At 36.4% G+C, this 19,442-nt stretch overlaps 1 protein-coding gene across 4 annotated transcripts; it reads right to left on the bottom strand.

Moving 5' to 3' along the window:
- Positions 1 to 525: 525 nt before the first annotated feature.
- Positions 526 to 17,655, bottom strand: tapt1a (transmembrane anterior posterior transformation 1a). 4 transcript variants are annotated; one of them, XM_025063239.1, is made up of 14 exons: positions 15,685 to 15,719; positions 14,022 to 14,140; positions 13,431 to 13,463; positions 10,194 to 10,356; positions 9,977 to 10,112; positions 9,436 to 9,533; positions 9,169 to 9,238; positions 7,661 to 7,741; positions 6,954 to 7,063; positions 6,789 to 6,848; positions 6,606 to 6,674; positions 6,370 to 6,446; positions 3,738 to 3,907; positions 526 to 3,111 (listed from the first exon to the last, which is right to left on the bottom strand). In XM_025063239.1, the coding sequence occupies exons 1-14, from the start codon at positions 15,709 to 15,711 to the stop codon at positions 2,765 to 2,767; spliced, it is 1,560 nt and encodes a 519-aa protein (XP_024919007.1). In that variant the 5' UTR covers positions 15,712 to 15,719; the 3' UTR covers positions 526 to 2,764. The 4 variants fall into 4 exon arrangements, with proteins under 4 accessions (XP_024919007.1, XP_024919008.1, XP_024919009.1 ...); XM_025063240.1 differs by lacking the exon at positions 15,685 to 15,719 and adding an exon at positions 17,383 to 17,655 and having other exon boundaries at positions 702 to 3,111; XM_025063241.1 differs by lacking the exon at positions 15,685 to 15,719 and adding an exon at positions 15,399 to 15,624 and having other exon boundaries at positions 702 to 3,111.
- Between the last annotated feature and the right edge of the window lie 1,787 nt (positions 17,656 to 19,442).

Raw genomic sequence — 19,442 nt, 5'->3', positions numbered from 1 at the left:
CTAGTGTAAGAGCATTTCATTGTTCTGTCTGTCACTGTTGCATAAAGGAAAGAAAGAGATGAGTTATTTGCATTAAATAATAGTTTTCAGAGTGCAAAATAGTGGTTGGGAATCACTGGACAACACTGGAGGTGGTGAGCACAGATTCCAGCTTAAAAAATAAATACAACAATAGCAGGTGCAATAAAGACAATACATTCCATCATACAGTTAATAATAATATACATTTTTCTTACTACCTCACTGCCCTAAAGCAGAAGCCGGGTGTATGTAAACCTCATATAGATATTTCTGCAAAACCAAAATAATTTAAATAAAACTGTCACATGCTTTAGTATTTCTCATACACTGGTATGGACCCAAAGGTTCACAGAAGAATTTTTGGGGTATAAAAATACATAAGTTTCTACAGAAATGGTAATTAAAGTTGCCTTTTCAAGATTTATTCACTGATCTGGGTCTTGATATTAATCTGTTGGAAAACACTTGAATATTTATGTATCTTTTTAACAGACATTGATTCTAATCTAATTCTAATTCTGGTAATAAAGTACCAGGTGAATATTTTCATTTTTGTAGTTCTCTGTATTTTTTTGTATTACAGAAAATGTTTGACATATTGAATCTTAACTTTAACTCTTATATACACTGTATATTAAGTCAAGGATGGTACAATTCACAATATCCTTTTTCACACTCCATTACAAACATGTATATATTTAATTATGTGCAACTATGATTGTTCTCTGCAATAAACTAATTTTAATTCACAGCAAACCAGCTGACCAGTTGAGTCAACAAAATGTTAATGTTGCAGGTGAGAACAAGGCGTTTTGATGCAAATATATATATTATAAATAACATATTGCTTTTATAATTCTCATCTCCACACATGTAAACAGTATAATGTTATTTATGGAACTAATGGCAAAACATGACCTTTCCCAGTTAAGACAATATGGTCTATCAGTGCAAACATCCTTTGGCAAAAAAGAAAGAAAAAAAAATTAAACCAAGCCCACTTCTACTCAAATGTCCAGTATGACATAGCAGTATTAAAAGAAATGGAACGTAAACAGGATGGAAGTTCCAATCAACTTTTTCTCATTTGCTGTAAAAGGCAACTATGCTTTTTTTTCTGTAAATAGCTGGACAAAGCTGCATGTTCAGTGTCATTAGCAGTAAATAGGCATCAGTAAATGCCCTGGTCCCATTTCATAAATGGTTTCTGAATAAATAAACATGTTAAAAGTGGACTTTACATGATTTTATCTGTGGTTTGTACAAATAAGAAAGTTAAACTAAAGCTATGCACATTTAGAACATTAGCATTATTTTAATACGTGAAAATAAAAATAAAAAACTGCCAACCCAAAGTCACCAACTGATTTGGGTAGATAAACTCAGCAATGTTGAAGAGCAGTGATTCTCAAATGATCCAGCCTTTGGAACCAAACAGTTCCCTAGAGTTTTTCAGTCATGGCACAGTTGTTTAAAGCACTGCTACCACACAAATTCTACTGTACTTGGTTTTTAATAGATGCTAGTTATCCTTTTATTTTTGATTTATGAACTAATTATTTGTTTGCATATGCAGCCTGGCTGCATGCATATGCAGCCTGGCTGCATGCATATGCATATGCAGCTTCATAACATCTACCTATGCTTACCAGTGCTATGCAACATGAACTTGAACCTGTTTACAAATCACATCTTTAGTTCAGTTTAGTTCCCGTTTAAGACAACTCTCTGGTTTTGGTTTGCATGAGCTTGGCTGCATTTGCTGGTAGAACAACTTGACCTACAGTATGTTCAAGGAAACGGTCATTTTACGCCTAATAACAGCCCTGGGTGTTCAAAATGTGGATTTCTGCTTAATTTATGTAAATAATTAATATAAACAGCACATTTTGTTTGTAGAATGTAAAGACATGGTCTGCTATTGGAATGTATCCGTTTCACACCATGAGAAAATATTCTTTCAAATACCACTAAAGAGAAAATATAGGTGAAAGGAACTATATGTGGCAGAAACATAGTAAATGTTTTTTAGCCTTTATGTATTATTTATTACCTCATGACCTACCAAATTTATTTCAGGACCACTTTTGAGGGACACGACCCTTGGGAACCACTGCTTTCAAGCGCCTTTTTGAAGTAGCATCTGACAAGTCTTAAACAGTGAGCAACAGCTTGGTCTCTCAGTTTTTCAACTTTTCTGTAATACTCTGACGTATGAAACAAACTTAAAGCTCATAATTAAATAAACACAAACTAAGAAACACTTACATGTACACCTGACTCCAGAATTAACTTGGAAATGATTCTGTTGTTTTTCCTAAGCAAACTGAGGAACTTCTTTTCTTCTGCTCCCAGTGCTGCTTACAGAGGAAGTGCTCACGTGCTCACACGTACGCTGAATAACACACACACTAAATAATGAACCATCCTCACACCTACACACACACTCGCTTACACACTCACACTGGTTTAACCTAACGACCCTCACATCATCACCCTCCTGCTGTTAGATCGTGCTGGAGTTTTTTTTTCTGTGTCAAACTTCAAGCTCCAACAGCAGCAGGACTGTCTCAGACTGTCTTCACATTTAGTTAATGTTCTGCCTCCGACTTTAATAAATACTCAGCTTACTGCTGTTTTTCCCCCAGGAGTGCTGGGCTGAGAGGCCTTTGCTGCATGTTTTTCCTGAGAAGGTAAATAATTTGTACAAAGTTCAATTCTAAGCCATTGCTGCTGCTGCTGCTCAGTCGATGCGATTCCCACAGATTGTGAATCTGTCAATTTCCAGCAGGTCCTTGTTTTCAGTCTTGGGCTTTGACTCACTGCCTTCCTCCACATCCCTCTCCTGCTCCTCCTTCTCTTCTTCCTCCTTCTTTTTTGAAAGTGAAGCTGCCTGTTGTTCTGCTTCAGCTGAGGGTGGAGAAGATGTAGAATGACTCTCTGGTGGTGCAGCAGTAGCAGCATTAATAAGCAGTGGAGGAAACAAGTCAGTCCTGGCTGTGGGCTGTGTAGTGACAGAGGTAGGGATGGAGCTGGAGGACGATGGTTCACTGTGGGATGTGGATGGAATGTGTTCCACTGATGACATACCTGTAGGATAACAAGGGTATATATAGAGTTAGGCTGGCAAATGACACCATGCAAAATGAATTAGCTGAGTTGAATATCTCTTTAGAAACATTTTATTATGCATCGTCTGTTATTTTTCAGCCTCTGAAAAAAAAAAACAGTATAACTGTTCTTTAAATCACACTACTGAATGGTTCATCTTTATGTTAATCTTTTATCTAATCATGTGTGGAATCAACCCTGTGACTGATTACATCTAAAATAATTCCATTATATTTCAAACACAGATTTTAATAAATTAACTTTTGTAATGCATTTTTAATAGTGTATAACTATTGAAACTAAACTAACATAATGTTATGATCAGTGAGAAGGACAGAACACTACTAAAACAGGATGACTGAACATATTTGGTACCTTGCTGGGAACATCTAAATACCAAGGTCAACATTTTGCTCCCCACACCCTGAAATACTGAAAAATAATAATTCCTTCACAAAATTTTGATTTCAGGAACAGAGGTCATTAAATAGACATTTAATAGGTTATAGAAATTCACGCCTAAATGAAAAAATATTTAATAAAATATTTATAAACAAGCTCCTGTATGAAGTAGAAACTACAGCTATTAAAAATGTCTGTTTTACCTGGAAGGGTGGAACGCCTGGTGAGATCAGTTTTGCTGGGAGTTTTTGCAGAAGACGTTGATGTGGCGGTGTGCCTCTCAAACAGTTTGTCCTCCATCTTTGCCCTCTTCACGTAAACACACGACTTTCCAAGTAGCACAATACTGTTCAACACCTTCAGTGTAACCAGCCTGTGGAGTGAGAAAACTGAGCTCAGAAAGTGACATAATTAAGAACCACTAACTCAATGGTAAATAGTTATGTACTGCATTCTTGCCATGCATTTGAGGTTTTTTATTCTTCAGGTTGTTTTGTCCATGCTGGTGAACAGTGTATCTTGCTTACTAAAGGCAAAAATGGTTTTAGGCTGAAATCTGTTTGTCCTTTGCTGTACCATTAATTACGTCAGACAATAATCTTTGACATACTAGGTTAGAACATTAATATTGAAGAGTTGTTAATTTGTAATGTGTGATGCAGGAAAATAAGACAAATGAGAAACAAAAACAAACAAATGAGAAAATGAGTTGAGCTAAAAAAAGCTTCATCTTCAGAACCAGAGTTTGGTGCAAGTTATTTGTGATTCAGAACAAACAGTTAAAGTTGGTGATAGTGATGAGGCATGTGGCCAAGTCTCACATCATGTGCCTTGAACACAAATAAATGGTGTGTTAAATTAAAGATGACACAGAGTCAGCAGTGATTTGAGAGACACGTAGCTGTTGGGCTGCTGGTGTTTCAATATGCACAGAATCACACTGCACATTAGTGCATCTTCAGGGGTTGTGAAGGGAAAGGGATTTAACTCAGTACTTTGACTCTCTATCATTTCTGACTTAAGAACATTAAAAATATCTCTTCAGTAATGATGCTCTGTTTGTAATGGCCTAACACAGTCATTTCTTATGATGTAGCGGTAAAGAAAAAGACACTTTAACATCTCTGTATATGCCAAGTAGACAGGAGCCCTGACGACTGTCACTAAAGAAGCACACAGCAGCCTGATGACAGACTGAAGCTGAAGCCCTTTTATTTTTACATAACAGCTCATATCATTTGACTTGGCTGTTAAACCTATGTACATGTAATCATAACATGAGAATTGAAACGCAGGGTAGTGACCTTGTACTTCACTGAATAAAAAATTTTTACTCAAATTATTTTAAATAAATAAGTAAGTAAATGCATGAAAGACAAGGTATCACATACAGAATACCAACATTTCCTTGTCTTTATTGCTCAGTGAACACAGCTCAACAGCAGACCTGCATGCGCACACCTATAATCAAATACAGGTATGTATTTACTCAAAATGCAGGGTAAAGCAGGGAAGATAAATACTTTTTCAGAATGACTAAAGCATATCCTGGACCTTTTGACTTTTTATCTCATCTTCCATTTCCTTTCCCTGACTGGAAACATTGTAATTTATCTTCCAGGTGTAGGGACCATGAAAATGAACCACTGGTATACACAAATGTTTTTAACCAGGTGAATTACATATAATGGAAGGCTGAATTAAATTAACAAACTAGAATCACATTTACCTGTGGTCAGGTCAAAGGTATTTTTATACTGCCCTATGAAAACAATGACAGGATGTTGTTGTTCACTGAACTTCTATGTTTTACATCATGACTCAGAGCTTGACACTGCGATGAAAGTGAGATGGACAGATCTGGGTATCGAGGCCACTGCTCTTACTGCGAGGATGTTTGGTAGTGAAAGCAAGTGTCACCACAGCTAAAATCTTCGCACAGCAATCTGGTCGAGTCAGTTCTATTTATAAGGTGGGGGGATGGGAAAGTCCAGAGGTGGCACTACAACACTGTCTTCTCCATCCTGAGGGAAACTCTTCAGTTGTATGTGGCTAATGGGATTGGGCAAATGAGAGAGTGTGGGGCTATCAGCAGCTCACTGCAGGAGTGAGGAAGGCCACAGTGTTAATGCTTATGTAACAGCGAATATCTATGAATATAAATATGTGTTCACGACACGTCTCTGGTGATGTTACTGCGCAGCCGAGAGATTTTGACAACATGTCTGTGTGCTGAACATTTCCTCTCCTTCTCGATGCAAATTAAAAAAGTTAAATATTCTCTAGTTCGTGACTCAATAAATTATAGAAATTCAGATATGACATTAGCTCAGTGGAACTCAACACAGTAATGCACAAGTTGAACAAAATACATTTTAGATTTGCCTTCTCATCTTGAAGACAGTTATAGCTAAATTAAATAAGTAAGAAATGCCACCACATGTCAAATGTAAGTGTAATACTGACTTGCAAAGTAAGATAGAGTCTCACAGTACATTCAGTGGGCATGGATGAAAACGCTCATTCTCATTCTCATGTTCAAGAAAACAGGTTGATATCTGGACCTAAATTATTTTTCTATTGGTGAGAATGTGATTGTTTAGAATTTATTCCTAGATCAGATGGTTGTGGGTTGCAAACAAGATGTTAATGGGCTTTAGCTTCATGAAGGAAAATAACTGACTTCACAAATATTTTCTTCATCTATACAATCAGCGGAAGTGTAAATTAACTCTCTTTTTTTCAACATGTCAAATATTTCTTATCTCCATGCAGACCATTCCAAATACGTATTCCAAAGTTCAAGATGTAGAATAAAAACATAAACCTACATACCCAAGATAAAAGAGGAACACACACGTGTAAGACAGCGCCCCCTGCACCTTCACTGAAGTCATCACCACTCGGATAAGCTGTTGAGGTGTTGCAATAAAATAAAATAATTATTATTTACAATAACATATTACAATCTCATTCGAAACCTCTAAGATGTTATTCTATTGTTTGTGTGTCAGCGACTACTTCTTCTTGGTGTTTGGATTTGAAAAACAACAGATTGCATCTATTCTTACCAGAACAGCCAAAGGCAGAGGGATGAAACCCATCCTCCGCGCAACTGAGTCACTGTAGTCAGTGTAAGCCTACACAGGGACAAAGGAGCACAGATTACAGCACTCCACAAAATGCCATTGATTAGAAGCGTAGGCCGAGCACCGATGACGGAGATACACTATGCAAAGGAGGCATTAGCTTACATTTTTCTGTCGACTGCTGACGAGATCGAAGGCCAAACTGGCTCTGTATTCACTGTACACCTAGAGGCAGAGAAAAAAAAAACCTCACCAATATTATTATGGAAGAGCATGTGATTAATTTAGTTTAATCAGAAGTGATAAAGATACGTTGGATTTACTCCTTACATCTGCTGTTATGTCATTGAACTTTGTGATGAAAGCATGTTTGATTATGTCAACGCCAACCTCGGAGACAACGACCATGAAGACATCAGGTAACAACACCCACAGGTGATCTACAGGAAGAAAGGAAAATTGGTTATGATGACATTGATCCAAAACCTCACAATTATTCAGCTGTTCACTGCTTCACAATGAAACTGCTGGGCAAAGTAGTCCACACCTGGCTTTGTCTGAGCAGCTACTTCAGAGAATTATGTTTTAGAGTTTCTAAGAAGTAATGAAATTACGTAAAAGTAGCAGCTTATTGGGAATCCACACAAAAGTGCCTTGAATTAAATAAGGTGTTTGTTTGCCAAGAACAGATTCTATGTTTCGACTGCATTATTTAAGCAGAGAGAATGAGTTTTCAAAAACAGTACATAAATAAATGATCAAGCACTCGTGATCTCCATCCCTCGTTAGCAGCAGAGCTGAAGCTCTGCTTATGTTTGAGAATCAGAGCTGTGATTTCAGCTGACAGAAGGTGTCTGTCTTAAAGTCTCATCTGTTTTGCAGTACATCTCAGCTCATGTCATCATGTCGTTTGATTAAACTCCATCCTGAACTTGTTCATTTCTTAAACTAGCATTAATACTAAAATCGATATGGAAATATATGAGATGGCTTTATAGTTGTTCTCCATGTTAACAGTGCAGTCAGCATCTAAACACCTGGGTTCCATGAAAACTGTTCCATATTCCTGAGACAGACGATGAGCAGTAGAACATAACTGGTGAACCTCTCCTTGATGTCTGCAGGAAAAAAAATAAACAAAAAAACAAACATTGCAACATAAAACTCTGCTGGGTAATCTGAAGAAAATGTTTTCAAAACACTATTACATACACTGAATACAGTTACACTAAAACCTATATTATCACAATACACAGGGTGATTCAGCAGATATTTAAAATCTTAAGTTTGTAAATTCAACATTTGTCCTTGAGAAACTTTTATATTTTACAGAGAGAGTCATTACTTATGAGCAATATTAAATAAACATGTCTTCATAACATGAGATTTTAGTGTATTTTCCAATTTTTACTTACAGGGCACTGTAATGTCAGAAAAAAGTGAAGACTGCTATAAAATGAATTAAAGATTTAAATATTTATAACAAATTTTTCTCTTAAAACTAAAGAAATCTTGAAATACTCACACACATAGCTTACATTCTCTTTCCTATTCTTTGTTGTTTTTTTTTTTATTCACGCACTGAAGCTACTCTCAGATAATACATGTAAAACACAATCCTTGATGTAACTGCTGGGTCAACTCTCTTCCCAGAAAACTCAGCTCACATACACTACAAACAACGTCATGGGCATCATCCCTCCTCTCATCACCCCTCATTCACACCATGACCCAGCTGAAAAGAGCATCCTGTAAATGGGCCAGGGTGTGGACATGACTCTCTTTTCAAACATTCAGCCCTGACTTAATACCAGGAGTATTTCTCCACTTAGTCAGAAATTCTTGGATGAAAGGTGAAAAGTTCCAAGCAACCTAAACAAGTTCCTTAGTTACCTAATTCTGAGTTTCAGAGTAAAGATGAGTCACTGCTGCATATTTTAAATGGCTACAGGAAATATACTTCAAACTGCACAAGACTGAACTGCATGGATCTGCACTGATAATACTATTGGATAGTGGTTAGAGCTGATCTAAGTTTTAAACCAGCACACATATAAACAAAAAATAATGAAATTGACTTTATTAGTATTGTATTTAATGTAGAAAACAAATCTCAAAATTCAAAAACTTTGAGATATAAATCCTGTTTTTTTTTTTGGCAATAGTCTAGTCATTAGATATAAATCCTGTTTTTTTTTTGGCAATAGTCTAGTCATTCTTCTCTCTAACGTTTATCTAAGGTGATGTTGTGCAGCTGTTGCACCATGTGCTACAGTTTCAATCCTACTGATTAATGTAATAATTATTTTGCTGCAGATAAAATAAATGTGTGTTGTGTGTAGTTGTACATGGTGTTGCAAGTACCCATATGAGACAGCGCAAATTAGAAGTATTGCATTGGGAACTCATTTTAAGGATAGAACTAATTATAATTTTTCTGTAACCATGGACTCACTGCATTATCTCTGTCACAAGTCAGTAAGAAGCGTTTAAAACAAAAGAGTAAAACCTAATTAAGTTTTTAAAAAGACACTGAGTAACTTACCACTGTTAGACATTTGAAAAAGGTTGTGCTTCTCAAATTTTTTGAACACGCTTCCCCTGATCTCCACAAACTGAAGGAATAGACAAATACACATTTAGCATACAGAAAATATACAGAAAAATGTTGGAAAGAAATACTAAAGATGTGAGAATTTGTTATATAAATCAACAGCTTATTGTTTACAAATCTGTCAGACATGCACCTGCTCCTGTATGTGTTAACTGCAGATGTAGTGAGTAAAGTGTGTGCTTGTGTTTATACACTGACATTGTTGGACATCATGATGGTGAGAAGGGACTTGTTGTGAGAGTTGAAGGCAACGTTGAGGGTGGAGGCCTGGACCATGATGAGGATGGCATGAAGGACTGAGGAACGACTGATAAGGAAATCATCACTGAACAACACTCTAGTATTACTTCATGAGCAATCCAGCTAAACTAACAGCAGTGTGTGTGATGACATTTCAGTTATTAAGGATTACTGTTAAATGCAAAAAAAAATCAAAGACAGAAAAAAATCATGTGTAGAAAAAACTGATAAGTGTTTAATAAATTTGAAAGCACATGACCAAGACACTGAGCTCCCATTATTTTCTCAGCAGACAAGAGAAAGATCGATTTCTGGCCTTCAGTACTGTTGTTTCTGTCAAATGCAGAGAAAATTACAGAAAGCGGATTCTGGTGCCTGTTGGCCAAGTTATGAGTGATTTACTGTGAAAGGCAGTATTTATCAGGGTTATAACAGAAACATTTAGACAAAACTTCAAGGCCTGCAACAACTGTGTTATTGATTTGAGCTGAGAGGATACAGACATAAAAGACTGCCATGAGGAAGTGAGGTATGACTCCTATACTGTCTCTCTTCCGTTCTTTTGGTTCTGTAGCGGTCCAGTACAGAGCATCCAAGATGTCCTGACCAAAGGAAGAAAAGAGACGATCCGCCACCTGCAGGAAAACAACAACATTCTTAATTCAAACAGTATGTCTAACACCTCATTTTCAGATGAGGGGTGTGTGAATATGTACCTCCAACATGTTGTAGATGATGTAGAGTTTGATCACCGACTGTCCTCTGATCAAATGGTACATCATGGAATAATCCACGTAATGCATCATGGAGAAACACAGCACCAGGATCAGAGCCTTCAGAACATCACACACCTGTGCTGGCTGCAGCAGACGGGACCCACTGAAAATGGAATTGTTGTTATTATTGTATGGCAGATTTTTACTGGTTTACGTTTTCATTTGCATACTTGGCTCACATGCTGCAATACACAGTGCAATATGTCTGAATGTAATATGCATGCAATAAAAAAGCATGTTGTTTTGTTGCCATGGAGAAAGGTAAAATGTTCCAGTTTAAATGTCAATCAACAAGATGAAAAATAATAATTCTATTATTATTACTTGACAACAACAAAACACTCATCACTTGTGATCCATCTCTTATTGGTTGACCCAGCTGTCTTTTAACATAGTGAGAAGTAGCTTCACTTTGCCATAGACTTCCATTGACATTGTGTTGCTTCCATAACACACAGCAACTGACTCCTTCCTAGTCTGTCTCTGTGGACATCATCTCATCACTGGTGACACAGGCTTGACCAGGAAAAGCTCTTGGTTTTATTGCCATTAATATAAGACCACCAAAGGAGAAATAACACAAGTACATATTACAACAGAGCCTTCCTGACATTCTGTGGTTTGGCAGCCCCTGTGCTCTGTCACTCCGCAACTCCACTGCTGAGCCGGATTCTGATTATGACTGTAGACATGTCCGAGTCATTCCTGCACCCTGCTGGTAGGACACTATAACGCCAACTTACGCTGCAAGATGACAACATCTATAATGATTAACACCCAATGACACTAACAATGACATTGGCAGAATAATGAAAAGGAGATATTTTCTATTTGGTATTTGTTACATAATTTCATCTTTTACACAGTTAAATAAAAGTTATATTTGGTAAGGTTTTAAACAAGACAAAGGAACTAAGATTAGTCCCTTTATCTGGCAGCTACTATTTTATGCTGTGCTGGGTTTTGAATTACACTTTTTATCCCTACCAAGAGAAACAGCCATAAAGGCAGCATCCATGATCAAATTATTTATTCCTGAATAAAATGGCATGACAAGAATTGAGATTAACACAGTTGTGTTATTATGGATTGATTGAATAAAAACAAAACATGAAGAAATATCGAAGCCAACATCTCATTCATTTCTAAGGTAATCTCATCCTTGCAGTTCACCTCCTTTTAATATGTTTCTGTTTTCAAATTTTAACACTGCTGCTGTTTTAAGATTGTGGGTTTTTTTTCTTCAGTTCTTATCATGCAGTCTCCATAATACAAAACCTAATATCAAGTAACAAAATACATAGGAGCATATATAACATATATTTCCTCAAATTCCAGCTTTACTTAATTAAAGGCAGGGGCAGTTTGAGAACTTGTTAAGAGGAAAGATGACAAATCCATAGGAGCGGTTACTTAAATTCTATGACAGGGATAACTGGGAAGAGCTGGTGGGAGATTAACAGAGTTACGTCCTGCATATTTCTCATGTCAATGTGTCCATACACAAGCACAAGCATCTGTTCATCTGCTCCCCACAGAGACTAAAAATGACTAAAATATATAACAAAGTAGCACTCACTTTACAAGCACACAAATTGTAACTGCATCAACACTAGAAAAAGAAAAATCGTCCCAAATCAGCAATGTAAGTAGTTCACAAATCTGAGGAATTCATTTTCATAAACCTCACCCTTCATTTATTCTTATAGATTTTGTTGATTATTATTGATGTTATGTTTATGTGATTGAGGTATTTTAGGAACCAACTCCAAACGGAGTGGTCAAGAAAAGCACAAGTAATAATAATAAAAAAAGTGTAAATGAGCTTGATCCCATCTCACACAGTGTGGGTATAAGTGTGCAGCTGAGCACAGAGCTGTGAAAACAGTGTGAGAGCAACATCTGTGCCTTTTGTGCATAGAAAACAAAGGACAATGATTTCTTTCGAAACCAAAGCCATGTTACATGCAACAGACTAGCAGTCATGTCACACATACTGTGTTTGAGTTATTGAAAAAACAACTCAACTCGCCCCCCCTCCCTTTCATTACTATACACACTGTAGTAACTCATACAGATTTAAAAACAGTGTAAAGCAGTATTTCCAATGATATGTGAACCCAGAAATTGATGATTTATTCCCGTGACTCTGGCTCCATCTAACGGTCAGATGGTGAAAGTACGGGGACAAAATTACAAGCAAATCGATTTACGTGTAGGAAATGCATTGGTTTGCCATAACAAAATAATAATTGAAAACATCTATATAAAAAAAATAATCTGCTTTTCAATGTAAAATTTGACAATAAAACTGAATATAGTACATCACTGCAAACTCACAACTCATATATGATCATTAAAATATGTTTTAAAATGGAAAAATATCATAAAATATAATATTGTGTAAAGTGAAAAAGGTCTACTTGAAAGCGAGTCATGATTAATCAGAAGTTCCTGTTTCAACATGCAGTAACCTCCTCAGCCTTCATCTAATCCCAGACACCAGGTCCATCTGGATGTAAAGCTAAAGCAGCCAGTTGGTGGTGAAGCCCACAAAAACCAGTCATCATCTTCTCTACAAGCTCTCAACTTGAACAGTTCACTTCAGTACGTGCTGCATTTCAAGTAGCCATGACTATGTGCCATTCACAGTCTATAAGCCTGAAACGTGGGATTAAAATTCTAAGCCAGAAAAAGAAAAGCTTCACTACTGACACCAAACCTTGTTAGAGTGCCCAGCGGAAAGAGACCAATTTGCTTCTGTGGAGCAGCTGGAGATTAAAACGTTCTTTCTTTTTAAAATTCAAAAGTTCCGCTTTAGAAAAAAAAAAATCACAAATGAAACACAACCTGCTCTAGAACCTTTTTGGAAACTACCAGCAGTGGAAACTCCATTTGCAGCTGTTCCACAGATGAGCAACACAGTGAGAACAATGTTCATGCACTTTTTGCAAACCTTCCCATATTTTGTGGGGGAAAAAACAAAAGTGAGAACTTGATGATGAACCAACATGGCTGCTCTGCCTTAGAAAATGGGACAGGGTATTCAGTGCAGAACTGTGTATGAACAGACACAAATGGAGACGAAGGGAGAACAGTGACAATAATGCGGAGGCAGATTCAGGATAATGGTAGTTGTGGTTTGTATGAGTCCGTGAGAGACTGGTGGAAGAGTACCTGCTCCTTCTGCAGTATGGGCATGTTCGTGCCCTGCAGGGGGGAGGAAAGCAAGGGCACAATCAGACACATGGGGTCAGATGGCTAAATGTATTTTGGTAGGTTGTGTAAATATTAATCACACTGTCACAGTATATCAAGGAAATAAAGCCTCACCGCATTGTTAAATTCAAAGGATTTTTAAAAATACATCATTTAAACCACAGGAAATACAAATCCCCAGAGTGCTGTTTATATGCATTTGTAAAACAATATGGATAACAGCAAGGCTCAGAGAACTGAAAGAGAAGAAGTTGTGTGTGCTGTACATGTAACACAGGTACTATAAAAGTTCGGTTTTGGAAAGAAAATCATAATCTAATCTGGCCTTTTACAAACAAAACTTTTAGTCTTTGACTAATCTTAATTTTAACTTGAGTTAAGGCAATCTGTATAACCACTTATACAAGTTATATTTCCTATATAGATAAAACACACCAACATCTCCAGCTGACTGTGTTTAACATTGGTAACCGGCTTTGGATTTTACAGATTTTATAACCTCTCTCAGTGGGATGTAATGATGTTATATAGTGTGAGAAGACCCCTGACCTGAAGCCACAGCATGGCAGTGTGAGGAGGCGCAGCAGGGCCAGCAGAACCCTGAGAGGAAGCAGAGTGAAGACATAGAGGAAGGCATCCACACACAGGAAGAAGCCGAAGATCATCAGCTGGGGAAAGTCAAACAATCGCTGTTAGTGCGACAGTCAGTGTCAAAGATGTCCTGTAAACACCATCTGCAAGATACTTGTGTTATCATTTATACACTCTGCTTTTTGTTTTTGTGGTAATGAAGCCGATCGACCTTGAAATACCATCCAAACGGCCAACATGTGTTTGTGGAGACTGCAGCTCCATGTCAGACAAATCACACGAGCCACTAACCAAATAGATTGTGAGGAGACTATAGACTCATTAAGATTGTTGGGGACAGTTTTAGTTTTAAAAGAGAGTTTTAAAAACAAATCTTGAACCACTCTTCAAGCCACTGTCAAGATGAACAATAATGAACTAAAAACACAAAAAATATTGCAAGATTTCAAGTTTTACTTTTGCCTTTTTGTCTTGACATTTTTCATATTGAGAATTCCGGTGTGAAACACATACATCTACTGGCTGTTATGTGTCTTTTTGTGTTCCAGCAAAATACAGAAAAATATGTTTTATCAATCAGGATTAATCCACAGCTACCTTTTGATATGGGTAAAAGTTAAACCCTTTGAAATCCTTGGTTTTTACTAAATTTATTTCAGCATATCTGCCATTATCTTGGTCTGATATGAGAAGTGAAGTATGACAAGACTGGAGCTGCAAAAGAATGTTGATATTCATCATTAGATAAAGTATCTAATGAGGTGTGTGTAGTCAATGCAAGCAGCTCTGATTAATCCATGTTAATGTTATGAGTCAACACTCCCACCTACCGACTTAAGAAAGGAACAACAGAAGTTATTTAAAACCGATTTCTGTAGAACAATCTGTGTAAACTGTATTTATGTTCAAGCATTTGAACATTTTGTTCATATATGTAGGATATATAATATTCATATTATATTTGTATATGTACATGTATAAAACATAATGATAGTTTAACAGATTATAAAGTTATAATATGGAATAGAGTTTAGATTATAAAGTTATAATATGGAATAGAGAAATGTAAATGATACTCAAACATTCATACCTACAGCAAAGCTATAATATATCGCGCTAAGATTATTTTGTGTGGTTGTTTTTATCTATTCATGTTAAATTACTGTGACACAATTTACATAACATCTGCTGTGTAACATTTCCCTGATTTTCATAAATAGTTATCACCAAAATATAAGGGATAAAAATCACATAAACAAGAAGACTTTCTCTTGTAGAAATCTTACTTATACGACTCAATAAATTAACAGAAATCAGTAACAACAACATATTCACAGATGTAGTGACTCCAGCAGAAGCCTTGTGGGTTCGATACCAAATCCTCAAATCCTATGTTGGTTTTCAGCCAGACTACTGTACAACAACAGAGGGAACCCCAGATAAAGGGACACGTCTTTTCATTTATACAGTAGACATATTCACTAATTAACAGACCAACACTAATGCAGATCATGTAAGAACAAGCCTTCACAGAGCAGTATGCCTGTGGTCTGTAAACATCTCTAGTGAGCTTTAGGGAAACAAATGAGGTAAACGTGGATCAGAGATCAGGTCATGCTACCTTTTCCAGTTCTTTTGGAATACGCATGCATGTGTACACACGAGTACCAGCAGTTGTTAGTACAAGGTCATGTCACACAGCTGTGTGACAACAACCACAGCTATTAACATAATGACCCTGTCAGGCTTTGGAACGACAGGCTACTCACTGCAGAGGTCCACAGTTTTAAGAACAATGGGAAAAAATTAAGCCTTTCCAGTTTTTGTTATTGAGTTTGAACATGTGAACCTTGAGAGGAAAGTATTTTATATTAAGTTTTTTTTAGTTCAACAAGCCTGTTATTATCATGAAAAATAAATTTTCTAGTAAATATTAATAATTATTTAGACATGCATAATTTCAAAGAAATAATTAAAATAATCAAAACATATAGACAAAAATGACGACTATTATATCTGAATACTCTCCCTGTGCTTTTACCCCAAATAACCCCTTGCTGTGTTTAAATTCTTTCTGCTTGACTTCAACCTGTGGGAACTTGTCAAAAATGTATCAAGAGTGATATCATAAATTCAAACAAGGACAAGCTGACAGTATAATTTGCTGTACCTTCGCTGTACAATAAAAATAATAAAGACTATTCTATTATATATTGTTTAATACATTGTACTGCAGCAAATTTGCATATGCATAGAGGTGAAGAACACTGAGGCGTTGCAGTTTAAGTGAATAATTTAGTGAGTCCGGCAGGTTTTCTGTTTAAATTAGAGAATGGTTCTTTACAAATACATATGGTATATGTAGATATACGTCATGAGTATGATATATTAAGAATAAAAGCTAAGAATTTGTCCAAAGATGAAAATGCGGCTAAATTTAAGAAAATGTACATACATGTTTCTAGAAGGTGGAAAAATGTTTAAATAAAACCCCAACAATAATAATAATGGCAACGGAGAAGTTAAGAAAGCAAGCTAAAATTTGTAAAAGATAGGATTACAAAAAACAGCTAAAAGTACAAACCACAATTGGCCTACAGTAATGGCAAGTCTAAAGTCAGACTCAACAATAAATAAATATATGGAAACAATTACAAAAATAAGTTTAGAATGACTTTTTAGGGTTCCACAAAACAAAAGAACACCCACGTCTGTACAGTTAGGCAAGTTACTTTATATTAAGGTTAACTATTACATGTTGCAGGAATACAGGTTAAAGGAGGTGACCCTAAATAGAGTTACAGTCAAAAACTAACAACAAACAAAGGTTTAAATGTTTACTTGAAAAGTGAAGCACTTCATCATTAAATGGTGGCTAGGGATGTAAAAGAATGACAGTGTCAATTTGCCTTATAAAAATTATGATAAAATGCATCTTTTCTTTTTAATATTTAACAGTATAACGTTCTTTTACACATTAAAATTTGTAACACGTTTTTTTTATCTAGAGTAATACCAATAGTATAACAAAATGTTTTTTATGGTTTTAGCAGCCTAATATAAAGTCCTAATAATTAATAACTGCGGTTATTATTGACTGAGGCTTCACTGGGTTAGCACTGAGTGTAAACAACCTATGTTGACAACTCACCACATTTCTCGATGTAGGGTTTTCAAATTAAAGAGTGTTAATGTTACATCTAACACAAAACGACGAACGATAGGTCTTTTCAATATCATCTAATTCGGTTTGGGTAGGAAATTTAAAAAGCTTTATCAGAAATTAGCTATGGGGACAGAGTCGTCAGCAGTCCTTTACCTGATATCAACTCCCGTTGCGTTCTCCTCCTGACAACACTAATGTCGTAAACTCCCAGCGTTTCTGGTAGTGGGGGACTTAAACCAAGCTTGCTCGATTTGTGCAAGTCATCCCACGGTCGTTTCTGTCGTTTCTTAAGCTCAATTTCTGCTTCTTTTTCGTCTGACAATTCTGAACCCAAAGATTCCGCCATCTTTACTATGGTCGCAACCGCGGTGCACTAACTCTGTAAACCTGTAGCCCCAGAGGACGTGTTCTACGGCGGCTGCAGAGGACCAAAAATTACGGACAGAATCCGTTGCGAGTGAGCGGTGCATACTGGGATATGTTGTCTTTGCGATGGCACTGTCGATACATAGAAATGACGCACTTTGACCACTTTAAGGAAGCGATGTTTTACGTCCTTAAATTTAGAAACAGCAGTAAATGGTTGCATTCTTTGACGCCATCAATGGTGGTGGGGTTTAGGTAGGATGTTAGTAGTCAGAATGTAAAGTTAATTTCAGAGTTTTCAAGTTCAGTTCAAAGCGTGCAGCACTGTACACGACTACAACATAATTCGTTTTTGTTTTATCTATTTTATTTTTTGCTCTGCCTTTTCTTACTAACATTAATACCTGTTCACCACAACACACATCGATGGGCCACACTACTCTCAAAGCTCAGCACAAAGTTAACATCATTATTATTTAGTATTATTAAAAATGCAAATTTTGGCTCTCAAAAATCGGTTATTTATTTTTGTTGTTTGTTTAAGCTGGTAAAGTTAAAGCTGTTGTTTCACTTGAATAAGTAAAATTTGGCGACTAATTATTTTAGACATATTTCTTTTTTGAAAACCATGGACTAAGTAAAAACAATGGATAAAAACCATAATTCACTAGTTTCCTTCTCACTTAAACACTAAATTGATTTGAGAACAGTTCCACCTTTACTACCTTACATCTTTAGATGTTTTTGCAGTATCAAATCATCCACTTGGTGTCGCCAAAATTCCATCCTTCCGCACTGGAGATACATTCTACCCAACAACAGCAGTGAGGTCCTTCCTAGATATTGTTACCTGGATTGCATTGCTGTAAAGGAAACAGAGTTTATACTTACTTGTCATATTTCAGACGTTTTCTCAACTTATCATTGGGATGAAAACGGGCCAAAATATGTCAGGAGAGAGACATTATTGTGAAGGGAATGTTGGTGACGACAGTGGTTTTGCTTAGTACACCATAGACCAAAAGACTGGTCAGGTGTTTCTTTTTTCTTCTGCTGTTGTGCGTCTCTGCCCCAGGGCAAAGTGAATGATCTTCATACACTCTGCAAAGGATCAAAGCAACAATGGATCAAAGCTTACAAATAATTTCTTTTTTTTTCATCTTCTTTGGGTTTTAAGGATAAATAATAAGTCTTACTGATATCATCTCAAAAGATTTCTAAGTTTCCAAGCTCTGGTGTTACGTCAAGGTCTGAATACTGCAGGCCTTGGGCTGTGTCTTTGTGCACACCCATGCTCAAGTATTCCTGGAGACATAGTCAGGAGAAAAGAAAGTCAAGACTGTAGCTGCAACATCTTCAATGTGATGCTTTGGTCATGAAGCTAAAGGGTATAGGGCAATGTACTAAAGATTGTATTTTCTTTCAGTAAACATAACATTTCAAACAGATGACGGTGATTCCACAATGAAAACAATCCCTTTCTTTTATAGCCTTGTCTTGTCCCCCAGTAACTCTTTGTTCAGCTACTATCATCCTTTGACCCCTCACCTTCAAAAACCATTGGAGTTAACCAAACACTTGATTCTGTCAAATCATATGATGAGGACTTACAATGATGGAGTGGACAGTTTTCTATCTGATCAATATGTTCAGTAATCCCATAATTTAGTTAGTTTGTATTTTATCCAAAACAATTTCAGATTGCAGTTTACAAGATTCTTGTGTAGTAAAATGTGTAAAAACATGATCAACTCAAATCCTATGCAGCCCAGCAATAAGTATCCGAGTAACAATAAGAATAACAGTTGCCATTCTATAAACTGGATGCAACCAAACTTAAATCCAGC

This window comes from Cynoglossus semilaevis, chromosome 15 (genome assembly GCF_000523025.1).
Source record: "Cynoglossus semilaevis isolate Cse_v1.0 chromosome 15, Cse_v1.0, whole genome shotgun sequence".
NCBI lineage: Eukaryota > Metazoa > Chordata > Actinopteri > Pleuronectiformes > Cynoglossidae > Cynoglossus > Cynoglossus semilaevis.
The sequence above is the reverse complement of the archived record's forward strand: the minus strand, read 5'-3'. Positions and strand labels throughout refer to the sequence as shown.